Raw genomic sequence first — 16,265 nt, 5'->3', positions numbered from 1 at the left:
AGACTCTGTCTCAAAAAAAAAAAAAAAAAAAAAAAACCAGAAATAAGCTATGGCTAGGCGCAATGGCTCATGCCTGTTATCCTAGCACTCTGGGAGGCTGAGGCTGATGAATCACCTGAGGTCAGGAGTTCAAGACCAGCCTGGCCAACGTGGCAAAACCCTATCTCTAAAATAAAAAATTTGCCAGATGTGGTAGTGCACACCTGTAATCCCAGCTACTAGCGAGGCTGAGGCAGGAGAACCGCTTGAGCCCGGGGTGGGGTGAAGCGGGTGCAGTGAGTCGAGATTGCACCACTTTACTCCAGCCTAGGTGAAAGAGCAAAACTCCTCAAAACAAAAAACAAAAAACTGTGTATTTTATTAACAACATAAGCTACACAGAAAAAATGAATTCAAGTAACTTTTCATACCGTTATCTTCACTGTGTATTTCAAGTGGGATATATATTCTAAGAATAAGAACATCCTTGGGTCATGCCTGTAATCCCAATGCTTTGGGAGGGAAAGAAGGGCAGATCACTTGAGGCCAGGAGTTTGAGAATATCCTGGTCAGTGGGCGAAACCCCCTTTCTACCAAAAATACAAAACATTAGCTGGGCATGGTGGGGCACGACTGTAAGCAATCCCAGCTACTCAAGAGGCTGAGGCAGGAGAATCACTTGAACCTGGGAGGCAAAGGTTGCAGTGAGCCAAGATCATACCACTGCACTCCAGCCTGGGTGACAGAGCGAGACTCTGTCTAAAAACAAAAGACAAAGCAAAACAAAAACTTCCAAAAAAACCTTCAAACTTTACTTAGGGCGTATACTGTTTTTAAGGTACTATAATTCTGAAACAGTTTTACGTATATCATAGCACTGTAGTAAGTAAATGTAAAACTAGGACAAAAATTTTTACCACACAAGTGTCAAAAATACAAACTAAAAGGTAAAAGAAAACATTTAATGTTAAATTTTAATAGAAAATATCAGTATAAACTCATAATTTCAAGCATTTTTTCCTTAAATTCATGATTTTTAAAATGTCTTTTTCTAGCTGTTCACTGAAATGACAGTACATACCAGAAGCAATGAACACGCATAGTGATCAAATCTTAGTTTCCACTATGATGAACCATGATTTCCCACAGAAATGGCTTATTTTCAGTCTGAGACAAGCAAAGCACAAGATAAGCCAACGCTGTCTTGTATTAGAAGGGAAAGAAATACTTGGACTAATGGGATTTCAAAAGGGATCAACAGCAATGCATGGGCTTTTCCTGTGCTGACACAGCATTAATAAATTTTATTTCAACTTTTAATGTTTATCTTTAATGCGTCATAAAATCCACTAGAGCTACTCTGAGTCAGCTAATAAAGTTGTCCTAAACATATCCATCTTTATTTCCATCCACATTTGAGGTATAAGACCTTTCAAACCATGTAACATGTGAAAGTCACTGAACGCTTCATCCCCAAGATAAAAATATTCGTAAGTTTTGCTACAAGGTATAATTACTAATCTGGGTTAAATTCACCTCTTTATGCCCCCCTCCTTTTCCTAATTTTTCAGGTGGCCTAGCAGTGACTGAAGTAGTTTCAGGCTGGCATACTCCTTCTTCTATAATACATTGGTAATTCAATGTTAACTTACAGAGTCTGAAAGTAAGAGAAAATTTGTAAGGACACTGATAAAAGATCATTCTTTCTTTTCCTGGAATTAATTTTAAGGAAAAATCCTTATCTTATATTTGGCCATATGTAGTCAAAAACTGGTAAAAGTAGCTTCATTTGAATGAAAAAAATGAAAAGAATTTTTATTTCTTCCTTCCTATATTCTCACTTCCTTTTTAAAAAAATTTCCTTTTTCTTCTGCCTTTTAAGCAGCTCTCTACAAGCTATCTCATTTCTTGACACTAAGTACATACTAATTTGAAAATTAAGTCATTAGGAACTTCTGTGTTTTTGTTTAAACAAAGCATCTTAAAACATCAGACTTAAACGTAAAGAGTTCTGAAAATAATTAAATTCAATTATTTACCTGTGTGCTTTCCCTCGCCACTTGTAAGGCTGAGCTGAATCAGGATTTATCTCAATGGCTCTGTCACAGTCTCGGATAGCAGCATTTGGCTTCTGTAATTTGACGAAGACACTGAAAAATACGTGTGTTATTAAAAAGTATTCATTTCAGTAAAACTTTTGGGTGTCAACACAGAAGCAACTCTATTTAAACAAACGTGCAGAAATTATTCGCCAGGGGATGCTTTTCTGTTTAGAGTTCTCACCTGGCCCTCTTGGCATACAAAATGGCCAAGCGAGGATTCAGCTTGATGGCATCTGTGAATAAGTCAATGGCTTTCTGGAGTTCACCTAAAGTGAAACAAAAGTTATCGAAATATTGAGAGGATAAAAATATTAATAAAAAGTTTTTATCTCGTATCCAGTTAAGTCTTTTATATTTTTCTTTTAATCAAGTAAAAATAAAAAAGACACCTAAGTTATACAAAAACTGGCTCTTGAAAGCAAATCTTAGCACATCTATACTGTAACTCACGAGGTAAGACAATTTCTGGGTACGTAAGCCCCTAACTAACAATAGAATAGCACATTCTCAGTATGACTCATATTGATTATGTTTAAGAAAAAAGCAGCCGGGCGCAGTGGTTCACGCCTGTAATCCCAGCACTTCGGTAAGCCAAGGTGGGCGGATCACGAGGTCCAGAGTTTGAGACCACCCTGGCTAACACAGTGAAACCCCATTTCTACTAAAAAATACAAAAAATTAGCTGTGCGTGTGGGTGGGCGCCTGTAGTGCCAGTTACTCAGGAGGCTGAGGCAGGAGAACTGCGTGAACCTGGGAGGCGGAGCTTGCAGTGAGCCAAGATTGCGCCACTGCACTCCAGCCTCGGCGACACAGCATGACTCCGTCTCAAAATATAATAATAATAAAAAAATAAAATAAAATAAAGTAAAAAGATAAAATCAATTTAAAGGATAAATTAATTTTATTCCATTGATTTTCTTTTATCCATTAAATTAAAAAGATAAAATTAAGTTTAGGAAAAGGAACCCATGCTAACTTCACAGGGCTGATTTTAAAAGAAAACAACATGCTCGTTATTTGAATTCAAAGAAATGGTATAAAAGTTCAAAAAACTAGAATTCATAAAAGACTATAACCTATACTTTAATTCACTGTGTCCTATTCTCATAGTTTCTTTACTAATCCCTTAAGTAATATGACACATAAAACACCCTATAGAATCAGAACAGTTCTTTGCACGAAGTCTAAATCTTGGGGAAGCAAGACAAATACAGAATTTTTTTTTTTAAGAGACAGGGTCTAACTGTCACACAGGCTAGAGTACAGTGGCAAGATCACAGCTTATAGACTGAAGTTATCATCCCACCTCAGCTCCTGGGTAGCTGCGAATACAGGCCCACACCACTAAACCTGGCTAATTAAAAAATTTTTTTAGAGACTGGGCCTCACTGTGTCACCTAGGCTGCTCTCGAACTCCTGGACTCCAGCGATCCCGTCCGCCGGCTCAGCCTTCTGAGTAGCTGGGAGTACCACTGTGCCAGGCCGAACACAGAAATTTTAAAATAAATGTCACAATTCACTGTGAAAGATACTTAGCCAGTTAGCAAATGAGTAAAGGACTTGAAAAGAACTCACGAAAACAACACAGAAAAATGCTCAGTCTTATTAATTACTATTACAGGTATCTATTATACGTAATTATACTTGGATGTCTAATAAGCAACTCAGACCTACCATGTTCAAAACCTAAATTTTTTTATGACAGGCTCTTGGCAGGGCGCAGTGGCTCACGCCTGTAATCTCAGCACTTTGGGAGGCCGAGGCAGGTGGATCACATGAGGTCGGGGGTTCAAGACCAGCCTGACCAACATGGAGAAATCCCGAGAGCAGTCTGACCAACAAGGAGAAACCCCGTCTCTACTAAAAATACAAAATTAGCCACGCATGGTGGCGCATGCCTGTAATCCCAGCTACTTGGGAGGCTGAGGCAGGAAAACTGCTTGAACCCGAGAGGTGGAGGTTGCAGTGAGCCAAGGTTGTGCCACTGCACTCCATCCAGTCTGGGCAACAAGAACGAAACTCCGTTATCAAAAAAAAAAGAGTCTTGCTCTGTCACCCAGGTTGGAGTGCAGGGGCACAATCACAGCTCACCGCACCCTCAACTTCCTGGGCTCAAAGGATCCTCCCAGCCTCAAGGGAACCTCCATCTCAGCCTCTCAAGTAGCTCGGATTACAGAAACGTGCTACCACATCCAGCTAATTTTTTGTGTTTTTTTAAGAAATGGAGTCTCACTGTGTTGAACAGGCTGATCTTGGACTCCTGGACTCAAGAGATCCTTTCGCTTCGGCCCCTCAAAGTGTTGGGATTATAAGTGTGAACCACCACACCCAGCCAAAACTGAAAAACTGAATTCCTATTTCCCACCCCATTTCCAAATCTATTCCCAATCTGTATCTTCCCAACTAAATAAATGGTTCCTCCATACATTTAGTTCAGGAGTTGGTAAACGTTTTCTGCAAAGGGCCAAATGAGAATTATTTTAATCTCTGCAGACCATACAATCTGTCATAACTAATCAATGATGCTGTTGTAGTGGGAAAGCAGCCACAGTTAAGTGCCAGACTTGGGATTCAAACCATAGCACTCTGGCTCCACACTCCAGGTTTTAACTACATTCTCCAAACAAAACTGCCTTCACCAACCCTTGGTGGGGTTTGGATTCACAATCCCTGCTTTAGAATACTAATCTTTTATCCTTTAGAATACACTATAAAATTGCATAAATTCTAAAATCAGAACTAGATTAAATTTACAAAGGCACATGAACAGAGAGTTCAGAAAAAAATGAGAAAACAAAAACATGATTAGGTGATAGCCTCATTTTCCTTTTGTTACACATTACTGAGACAGTAAATTTTAAAATGGGCCGGGCACAGTGCCTCACATCTGTAATCCTAGCACTTTTGGAGGCTGAGCTGGGAGGCCTGCTTGAGGCCAGGAGTTTGAGACGAGCCTGGGCAACAGGGTGAAACCCTATCTCTACCAAAAAAAAAAAAAGATAATAATTAGCCAGGCATGGTGGCACGCACCTGTATTCCCAGCTACTCAGGAGGATTGCTTGAGCCCAGGAAACTTGAGGCTGCAGTGAGCCATGACCATGCCACTGCACTCCAGCCTGAGTGGCAGAGTGAGACTCTGTCTCTTAAAACTTAGGTGGTAGGGAAATCAGCAAAACTTTCGTGTGAAGAAAAGGAATGGTACAGAAGAGCAATGGCTGGGAACAACTGATAGGTATGAATTAAAAGTTGAAATATGTGAAGAAAAGCTTTCCAGAAAAACAGTATAGCACAAGTAAAAAAAACATTCTAGAACAGTAAAGTCTGACTGGAGAAAACAAGGCTGGAGAAGTAAAATGAGGGGTCTGAGTCTGGCAGGTCTATAATCCTCTGATGAAGACCTTAAAATATGTATGCAAAACTTAGTTACAGGTTACAAGCAAGAGTAGTATAATAAAAAACAGCTCTAAGTAAGAATAACCTAGGGAAAGTAAACAGAAAGCAATAAAGGAATAATATTTTTCAGGAAAGTAAACTATTAAGGCAACTGCAGTATAAAATAGTATAAACATGTTCTAAGGAGCTAATCAGGTGGTAGAATCACAAAATGTTTAAAATATGTACCAACTCAGAACATCAATACTGAACTCATTCTAAAAATAACTTCAGTCATCTTCTAAATCTAATAATGAAGTCCAAATGCACATGAGCACTATATAATAGCATCTAGTCGACTATGGCATTGTGACACACTATGACAGTTATAAAGAACGAAATATTACTGAAGCAGCCACAGTATCCAAGTTTATACATGATTTGTTCTTACAAATTATAACCGATTATACATTATATTTAATACTACCATGGGCCAGGCACAGTGGTTCGCGCCTGTAATCCCAGCACTTTGGGAGGCTGAGGCGGGCCGATCACTCGAGGTCAGGAATTTGAGACTAGCCTGGCCAACATGGTGAAATCCGTCTCTATTAAAAATACAAAAATTAGCTGGAGCTGGTAGCACATGCCTGTAATCCCAGCTACTAGGGAGGCTGAGGCAGGAGAATTGCTTGACTCGGGGTGGAGGTTGCAGAGACTTGAGATCGCACTACTGCATTCCAGCCTGGGTAACAAAGCACAACTCTGTCTCAAAAATAAAAATAAAATAAAATACAACTAAAAAAAAGAAAAAGTAACCTATTGTTACCTTGGAGAATTAAAAAAATAAACATATAAAAAAAAGAGGCTGGGGTTGGGCGCGGTGACTCACGCCTGTAATCTCAGCACTTTGGGAGGCTGAGACAGGTGGATCATGAGGTCAGGAGATCGAGACCATCCTGGCTAACTCCGTCTCTACTAAAAAAGACAAAAAAAAATTAGCCAGGCGTGGTGGTGGGCACCTGTAGTCCCAGCCGAGATGGCCTCACTGCACTCCAGCCTGGGCAACAGAGCAAGACTCTGTCTCAAAAAAAAAAAAGAGGCCAGGCACAGTGCCTCATGCCTGTTATCCCAGCACTTTGGGAGGCTAAGGCGGGCAGATCACCAGGTCAGGAGTTCCAGACCAGACTGGCCAGCATGGTGAAACCCCACCTCTAATAAAAATACAATAAATTAGTTGGGCATGGTGGCACACGCTTGTAATCCCAGCTACTTGGGAGGCTGAGGCAGGAGGATTGCTTGAACCCAGGAGGCAGAGGTTGCAGTGAGCTGAGATCACACCACTGCATTCCAGCCTGGGTGACAGAGCAAGAATTTGTCTCAAAAACAAAACAAAAACAAAAAAACAAAACTGAATACTATCAGCACTTTCTCACTCTGAGGGGATTTTCTGAAGAGAATCTAACATGCTCTGGCTAGGAATAAGATTGTTATGCCTATGAACATCATCTGTCAAGGGTATTAGCATGTAAAAAGTTAAGGGTCACTGTTCTACTACTACCTTTTTTTTTTTTCTTTAAAGCCTTTCACCCCTTTAAAGCCTCTTCTCAGTAGAAAAACACCATGATAGGGTCAGGAAATCAGAGGCACTGAATCAAATCAGGATCTGTCCTTGCAGAGAGAAGGTAATAGATACTGAGTGATTTCAGCCTCTTTATCAGTGAGGAAGGAGTGACTGGATAATAGGACACCATCTTCTCCAGTACAGGACAGGTACATGTAATTTCTCTTCTACTTTACCACGATTTAAGTTACTGCAATAAATATTCTGACTACCATAGAAATGTAGCAAAAAGATTACCCACCATCATTTAGGGCTTCAATAGCAGCCACTTTTTTATCATTTGCCTGATCCATCATCTCCTCCGTTATCTAGGAAGAAAATAAAAGTCCTCTTAGAACTGGTAGAGAGAGTGTGGCTCCAGTGGCGCAATCGGTTAGCGCGCAGTACTTATAAGAACTGGTAGAGAGAGAGAGAAGGAAGCAATTCGTACTTTCTTAGGGATGAGGTGCAGTCACAATACCCATTTTCATTCATTCTTCTCTAGTCTCCAGAGAACAAAGAGACAATTATGATAACTCATTAGTGAGAAATTACATATGAGTTTTAACTTTTTACACAAAACAAATTTCACTCCTACACTCTGCCTGAGACATAACCTTTGCTTAACCTTCCCGTCCAACCAAGGCATACCACCTCCTTCCCAGCTATCCATAAACATTAAACCCAATCTCCTCACAGAGATAACTAGCTCCTTTTAGGTTTGAATTCTCAGAAGAGAAAGGTCTCATTCTTTTGTTCCCACAAACAACTACTGAGCACTATATATATATAGATAGACCAAACACTGTAGAAGATGCTGACAGTATAAAGATTAGTTAAGAACAAGAACATGTGCATCTGGGCAACAGAGGGAGATCCCATCTCTCCAAAAAAAAAAAAAAAGAAAAAAAACCAAGCTGGGCATGGTGGCACATGCATCTGGTCCCAGCTACTCAGGAGGCTGACTTAGGAGGATCACTTGAGCTCAGGAAGTCAAGGCTGTAGTGAGTCGTGATTGTGTCACTGCACTCCAGCCTGGGTGACACAGAGCAAGACCATGTCTCACCCTACCCCTGCAAACAAAAAGAACAAATACTTATAGCAAACGTCCTCCTAAAATGGAAAGCTCAGGAGATCTTTAACCACAGGAAAAAAATACACAACTCATGCCTGTAATCTCAGCACTTTGGGAGGCCGAGGCAGGTGGATCCCTCGAGCCCAGGAATTCAAGACCAACCTGGGCAACATGGCAAAACCTCGTCTCTACAAGAAAATAAACAAAAAATAAATATTAAAAATTATTTTTTCTTTATTTAAAGACAGGGTCTACTTCTGTCACCCAAGCTCCAGTGCAGTGGTGCAATCACGGCTCACTGCAACCTCCATCTCCTGGGCTCAGCCTCCCCTCACATGTAGCTGGAACTACAGGCTCGCACCCAGCTAAATGTTTTGCATTTTTTTATAGAGACGGGTTTTCGTCATGTTGCCCAGGCTGGTCTGGAACTCTTGGACTCAAGTGATTTGCCTGCCTCAGCCTCCCAAAGTGCTGGAATTAGAAGCATGAGCCGCCACTCCTGGCTGCAATTTTATTTTGAAGGTAATGCAGGACATAGGATACAAAGTCTATACTCAGAGGAAAAGAATCTATGTGGTCTAACCAGACACCTTCCAAAATAAATCTGAAACTCCAAATGCCAACACCGGCAAGCATAATGGTATAAACCTGTCCTACAGAAACGGACAGTTGAGTAGTGAGATCAAAAGAACTTCCCCTGAAAATTCAGAGCCACAGGCCAGCCTTTCATCTGGAATTCATTCAATTATCAAAGTAACTGGAACAAACAAAAAAACATCATGCTGAGAATTTCAAGGGGGGCCTTGAGTTGGTAGCACCAATTCAGAGACTTGATGGAAGCAATCACCTTCTTAACTAGGCCTCAAAAATTTTCTACAGGCTAAGTTCCAAAGAACACATTTTCAAAATATCACACACAACACACAAACACACACATCATAAAGTAAACAAGGTACTTTAATGAGCTAGAGCCATGAATAATAACAGAGTAAGACTAGCAAAGAGTTCAACAAGGAATTGAATGTGTTTAATAAAAGTAAATTCTGAAAATGAGTAATGAGCAAAAGACTTCTAAATAACCAAGTAGACTTCAAAAAGAGTTGAAGTACCAAAATGAAGAACACAAGCACTCCAATTCAAACATCAATGGAACAGAGAAAGCATAGACTGCTTTTCAGCAGTGATAAAGAAATGAAACTTAATAATGAAAAAGTCTTAATATAACCTGGGATTCAGAATTAAGAGCATAAAGTAAACAGGAAGGAGGCAGTATCTGAATGAAATAACAGCTGAAAATATTCTAGAGCTAAAGAAAGTTAACCCTAGAATTTGAGGGTCAACGAATCCCAAGCAGGATAAATAAAAAATTATAAACCTAGACACATCATAAAAGAAGCAACACTATCAATAAACGTAACATTTAACCTTTAAAGTTTCCTTTGACAAATGGTGACAGAAAGTGCTTACATTTGTTCTTAACAAAAATGCACAAGACTTAGGTCTGGTGCAGCAACTCACACCTGTGATCCCAGCACTTGGGGAGGCCAGGAGTTTGAGGCTTTGTCTCTACTAAAAATTTTAAAAATAAAAATAAAGGGGCACCTTGAGCCCCTGGGCTCAAGGGTGCAGTGAGCTATGATTGTACCACTACACTCCAGCCTGGATGGAAGAGTGAGACTCTGTCTCAAAAAAAAAAAAAAAAAAGCACAAGACTTATGGGGAACATGTTAGTAAGTTATTAAAACATTTTAAAAACACCTAAAAATTAGGCAGATAACATTATTTATGGATACTTTATCTCAATGGTGAGGAGATATATCTTTTCCCGAACTTGATTTAGATTTAAGACAATTCTAAAAAAGGGAAAAAAAAACAATGGGGGGGGGAGACTTGATCAACCTATTTCTAAAATTTACTTGGAAAAACAAAAAGTCAAGAACAGCTAAAAGACTAAAACGTTTTGGGGGTCCTTGTTCTACAAAATAACAAGACAGTATCAAACGATGTGGCATTAGTGAACAGAAAAAAAATAGACAAGCAGAACAACAGAGTCCTCAAACAGACCCACAATACTCGGAAACAGTGTATTTCAGTACTGGTGGGACCAGCAGACTAAAGGTGAAAGGTGAGTGTATAAAGTGTTCAGAAAAGAAAAAACAATGCACTACAGTGATTATAATCATAAAGTAATAAAGCAGAAAATATCTGCATTAAAAGATGCTATTTTTGAAACAACATGAAGATGAGTGAAGATGAGTCACAAACTAGTAGCAAATACATGCGGCACCAGCAACAAATTATTAGCCTCCAGAATACTGAAACAAAATACAAAGCAGTAAGAAAAAGATCCAGCAAAAAGAGGAAAAAGAGTTTAAACAGGACTTCGCAAATGCCGGTGAATGGCCAATAAACATTTAAATAGGCCGGGCGTGGTGGCTCAAGCCTGTAATCCCAGCACTTTGGGAGGCCGAGAGGGGCGGATCACGAGGTCAGATCAAGACCATCCTGGCTAACACGGCGAAACCCCGTCTCTACTAAAAAAAAAAGTACAAAAAACTAGCTGGGCGAGGTGGCGGGCGCCTGTAGTTCCAGCTACATGGGAAGCTGAGGCAGGAGAATGGCGTAAACCTGGGAAGCGGAGCTTGCAGTGAGCTGAGATCCGGCCACTGCACTCCAGCCCGGGTGACAGAGCAAGACTCCGTCTCAAAAAAAAAAAAAACAAAAACAAAAACAAAAAAAGCCCACACATTTAAATATGCTCAGCCTTGTTACGAATCAGGAAAATGCAATTTTTCTTTTTTTTTTAAATAGAGAGTTTTGCTCTGTCACCCGGGCTGGAATGGAGGGGTGCAATCTCGGCTCACTGCAATCTCTGCCTCCGGGCTCAAGTGATTCTCCTGCCTCAGCCTCCCGAGTAGCTGGGATTACAGGCGTGCACCACCATGCCCGGCTAATTTTTGTATTATTAGTAGAGACAGGGCTTCACCATGTTGGCCAGGCTGGTCTCAAACTCGTGACCTCAGATATCCACCCACCTCAGCCTCCCAAAGTGCTGGGATTACAGGTGTGAGCCACCGTGTCTGGCCAGGAAAATTAAAAGCCAAAAAAAGATACCATTTCCCACAATACTGGCAAAGATGAAATTTGGTAGTATCAAGCTTTGAGGATAAAAACCAATCTTTTAAAACTGCTATTACTATATTACAGAGTTTCTCAACTGTTTTATCAGACACCAAGGAGCCTTTTTAGACATCTTCTCCTCATTTCCACATCCCCATTTTTAATACCACAGATACACTACATATTAATATTCTATGAGTCTTTGGAGTACCACTAACCACTGTAATATGTAGAATTTTTTTTCAAGCCCTCCTCCCAAGAACCAATTTTCACTCCCTTGAGGGCCCGTTATGACAAAACCATTTTGGAATACGATTTGGCATTAGATATTCCATTAAGAGCAATTCCACTAGTAAATATGTATTTTAAGTGTCTAGTAGATATGTATTTTAAGTGAATTCTGCCTTACAGTGCAAGCAAGCAGTCACACCACATGCAAACTTAAAAAACAGATAAAACAGAAAGTAACAGTATTTATTTTCACAAGTATTTTAAGTAGTAAAATACAATGCTTGCCTAAATGCCTGAAGTCAGAGAAAGATTTACTACGCACTTTTCCTGGAAGAATCGTGTCATAAAATAATTGCAACAAGAGGACCTTTCACGTTTCTTAGAATAAGCAGGAAAGCAGGAAATCAAGTCACCGAACTTACCTCTGCATTTTCATCTCCCATTTCTTGAGGAGAATCAGTGTCTGGTTCAATCACACCTTCTTTATCAATTTCTGCCAAAGTTGAGAAAATCACAATAATACCTGCACTGTGCAATACAGTAGCCACTCCCAAGATTATTAAAAATGGACTATTTTATTTTAATTAATTTTGATTTAAATATTGATGCATTTTAAAGTATGTTCCCATTAAACATTTCATTGCTTTGGTAAGACTACAAGTACGTTAACTGTCACATCATGTGAGATATTTATCATCATCAGGTTGTAGGGGGTTGTTGGCATGTGCAGTTTCTAGTATTACACATAAATATACCACTGATTTAGTCTTTGTATATAAATACACCATCTATTTAGTCATTATCAACAAACTGATTTAGTTCAAATAATTTTATTCTACACACTGACATACTATACGTTTTTCAAAAATACTTTATGTAGGTAACACAAGCTACAGCGATACTTTAATGTAAATCAAAATATTTTAATATAATTATCTTCATTACTTTCCTTTTTTAAAATTAAAATATTTGGGGGGGGCACAGGATCTTACTATGTTGTCCAAGAAATGCTCTCACCTCAGCCTCCCAAAGCACTAGGATTCCAGGCATGAGCCACTGTACCTGGTCCCTAATTACTTTCATTTTTAAAAGTAGCAGGCCGGGCGCGGTAGCTCAAGCCTGTAATCCCAGCACTTTGGGAGGCCGAGACAGGCGGATCACGAGGTCAGGAGATCGAGACCATCCTGGCTAACCCAGTGAAACACCATCTCTACTAAAAAAATACCAAAAAAACTAGCTGGGCAAGGTGGCGGGCGCCTGTAGTCCCAGCTACTTGGGAGGCTGAGGCAGGAGAATGGCGTACATCCGGGAGGTGGAACTTGCAGTGAGCTGAGATCCAGCCACTGCACTCCAGCCTGGGCGACAGAGCGAGACTCCGTCTCAAAAAAAAAAAAAAAAAAAAAATAACATGGACAAATTTTAATTTTAAAATAAAGGCTTACTACTGATGCAGCATCAAGTACCAAGGCTAGATTTAAAAATATATTTAGTTTCCATATATACAGTAGTAGTGACCAAGGCTAGTATTTACAACCATAACAGTGAAGATTGAAAAGCAGTATCTTGCAAGTTTCATGTTAAATGACAACTGTGATTTGTTGCAAGAGGAAAACATGAGTTTTATGTATTTATATATATACACACATACCATTTAAAAATATTTGCAAATAGTTAATTTGATAAGAAGTTTCCTTAGTCAAAAAAAAAAAAAAAGGACTTAAAATCACCCACCTAAAATCAGAATTGGTGTCCAGCAACAAAACTTCTGATGCATGACTGACAAATAAATTATATTGTATACATATAGCATACGTGATGTTTTAACATACAAGCACATCTCTTTTTTTGAGATGGAATTTCGCTTTTGTTGCCCAGGTTGGAGTGCAGTGGCACAATCTTGGTTCACCGCAACCTCTGCATACCAGGTTCAAGTGATTCTTCTGCCTCAGTCTCCTAAGCAGCTGCGATTACAGGCATGTGCCACCATGCCTGGCTAATTCTGTATTTTTAGTAGAGACGGGGTTTCTTCATGTTGGTCAGGCTGGTCTCGAACTCCCGACCTCAGGTGGTCCGCCTGTCTCAGCCTCCCAAAGTGCTGGGATTATAGGTGTGAGCCACTGCCTGGCCTCAGGCATACCTCATTTTATTGTGTTTCACTTTACTGCACCCCACATAATGAAATGATTCCCACCCCATCATATTAATAACCTATGCATCTCACATATTTATTTATTTTTGGTTAGAACACTGAAGATCTAGTCTCTTAGCAAATTTCAAGTACACAGTATTATAGTCATGCTGTATACTGGATCTCTGGAATTCATTCAGATTGTAGCTGAAAGTTTATGCCCTTTAACAGTGTAAAAAAAATTTAATCAATTTTTAACAGTAACTAAGCTTGTCTAACCGTCAAAGTTTGATTTGTACACAAAAAGGAAAACACTTTTGGGTGGAGAGTTGGTTAAAAACTTTATTGTAGTTTTAGAAACTGCTAGAAAGTAAGACTAAAAAGGCATTTTATAAAAAGTAAAAGATCTTCAATTTTGCATTCGAACAACTGCCAATAGAATATAAGAACTCTAACGATATCAAAGATCATTTCATTCAGGCCAAGCGTGGTGGCTCACGCCTATAATCCCAGAACTCTGGGAGGCCAAGGCGGACAGATCACCTGAGGTCAGGAGTTTGAGACCAGCCTGCCCAACATGGTGAAACCCTGTCTCTCCTGAAAATACAAAAAAATTAGCCAGACATGGTGGCACACACCTATAGTCCCAGCTACTCGGGAGGCTGAGGCAGGAGAATCGCTTGAACCCAGGAGGGAGCGGTTGCAGTGAGCCGAAATTGTGCCACCACACTCCAGCCTGGTTGGCAGAGCAAGACTCAAGACTCAAAAAAAAAAAAAGATTCAAAGTTTGAAACATTTCAAGTACTTTTCTTTTTTTTTTCTTTTTGAGACAGAGTCTTGCTCTGTCGCCCAGGCTGGAGTGCAGTAGCCGGATCTCAGCTCACTGCAAACTCCGCCTCCTGGGTTTACGCCATTCTCCTGCCTCAGCCTCACGAGTAGCTGGGACTACAGGCGCCCGCCACCTTGCCCGGCTAGTTTTTTGTATTTTTTTTAGTAGAGACGGGGTTTCACCGTGTTCACCAGAATGGTCTCGATCTCCTGACCTTGTGATCCGCCCGTCTTGGCCTCCCAAAGTGCTGGGATTACAGGCTTGAGCCACCGCGCCTGGCCTCAAGTACTTTTCTTTAGGTTCTGTGATATAAGAGATTTCCCAATTGATAAACTGGGGTATACTTATACCCCAAAGGACTTTCAAATTCATGAAGAAATTTTGTCAATTTGTGGTAAAAACCCAACCAAACTCATAGCACAGATAACAATTCCTCTAAATATGAACCAGTTTTATCAACATGGTTGTAAGTACTAAACAAATACTATTTTTTGGTACTCAATTCAGTTACAGGAAAACTTTTGGCTGGGCGTGGTGGCTCACATCTGTAATCCCAACACTTTGGGAGGCCAAGGCAGGTGGATCACCTGAGATCAGGAATTCAAGACCAGCCTGAACAACATGGCGAAACTATCTCTACAAAAAAATACAAAAATTAGCTGGTCTGGTGGCTCACACCTGAAGTCCCAGCTACTCAGGAGTCTGAGATGGGAGGATCACCTGAACCGCAGGTGAGCCATGATTGCACCACTGCCCTCCAGCCTGGGTGACAGAGACCCTGTCTCAGAAGAAGAAAAGAAGAAAAGAAAATTAGAATAGATGTAAAAAACATTGAAAATAAAACAGCACATTCGGCCACCCATAGATTACTTTCAGATTTTTTTCTATGCTTATCATTTTTTTAACCCAAATCAGATCTAAATGAGATATTTTTTCCATAGTTAACAACCTTCTTCCCATTTCAGTCAGTTGTCATCCCATCTCACACCCAGACAGCATCCAACCTTTGTCATTTTAAGGCAGACAGGTGTGACAAACAAGGCTATCTTCATGTGAAGGCAGACCCCTGCAGACAATGCCTGGTGGAGTCTTCAATGGGCCCTCTCTACTGCCTTCCCAAAGCCATAGGTCCCAGCTCTGTGCCCCCTGGAATCAGCCCAGAGTTAGGGGTACCCAGAGAAGGTGCTGCTTCAAGACCCCCATGGGCCCATCCACCTCAGACAGGTGCTTTCCTTTGCTGCCAGAAGCTGGGCACCCACCCCCTCTCAGGCTAGCCCAGGGCCCAGCTGGGCTCTGAACTAGGGGAGGGGAGGTGGAGGCACTGGTAACACTCAGATGGAGAGAAGGTAAGGGAAAACCCAGGGCACTGAGTCTGGAAAGCAGGATTCTTAGGTGTGGAGTTTGGGGGAGAAGCTGAGCCTCTTTCTGCCTGACTGGGGTCCTTTCTGCTTGACAGGTTCTCTGTGCAATTATGTGTGCCTGCTGGGGTGGGGGTAGGTGTTTGACTGAGACTGCCTGCTCTTGTAAGAATCTATTCTAACGGACTGGGTATGGTGGCTTATGCCAGTTATCCCAGCAATTTGGGAGGCCAAGGCAGGCGGATCACCTGTAGTCAGGAGTTCAAGACCAGCCTGGTCGACATGGTGAAACCCGTCTGCACTAAAAATACAAAAATTACTCTGGTGTGGTGACAGGCACCTATAGTCCCATCTACTTAGGAGGCTGAGACAGGAGAATCACTTGAACCTGGGAGGCAGAGGTTGCAGTGAACCAAGATCGCACCACTGCACTCTAGCCTGGGTGACAAAATGAGACTCTCAAAATAATAA

The 16,265-nt window shown here is 40.7% G+C and overlaps 1 protein-coding gene across 1 annotated transcript in view; it reads right to left on the bottom strand.

Moving 5' to 3' along the window:
* ST13 (suppression of tumorigenicity 13 (colon carcinoma) (Hsp70 interacting protein)) overlaps positions 1-16,265 on the bottom strand; it is a 41,080-nt gene that overhangs the window by 7,883 nt on the left and 16,932 nt on the right. The window contains exons 4-8 of the mRNA XM_011964321.1: positions 11,902-11,972; positions 7,316-7,382; positions 2,263-2,347; positions 2,019-2,129; positions 1,208-1,262 (exon numbers count right to left, since the gene is read on the bottom strand). Coding sequence (XP_011819711.1) covers positions 1,208-1,262; positions 2,019-2,129; positions 2,263-2,347; positions 7,316-7,382; positions 11,902-11,972 — 389 coding nt within the window. The remainder of the gene's footprint in view (positions 1-1,207; positions 1,263-2,018; positions 2,130-2,262; positions 2,348-7,315; positions 7,383-11,901; positions 11,973-16,265) is intronic.

This window comes from Colobus angolensis, unplaced genomic scaffold (assembly GCF_000951035.1).
Source record: "Colobus angolensis palliatus isolate OR3802 unplaced genomic scaffold, Cang.pa_1.0 Scaffold65, whole genome shotgun sequence".
Lineage (NCBI taxonomy): Eukaryota > Metazoa > Chordata > Mammalia > Primates > Cercopithecidae > Colobus > Colobus angolensis.
The sequence above is the reverse complement of the archived record's forward strand: the minus strand, read 5'-3'. Positions and strand labels throughout refer to the sequence as shown.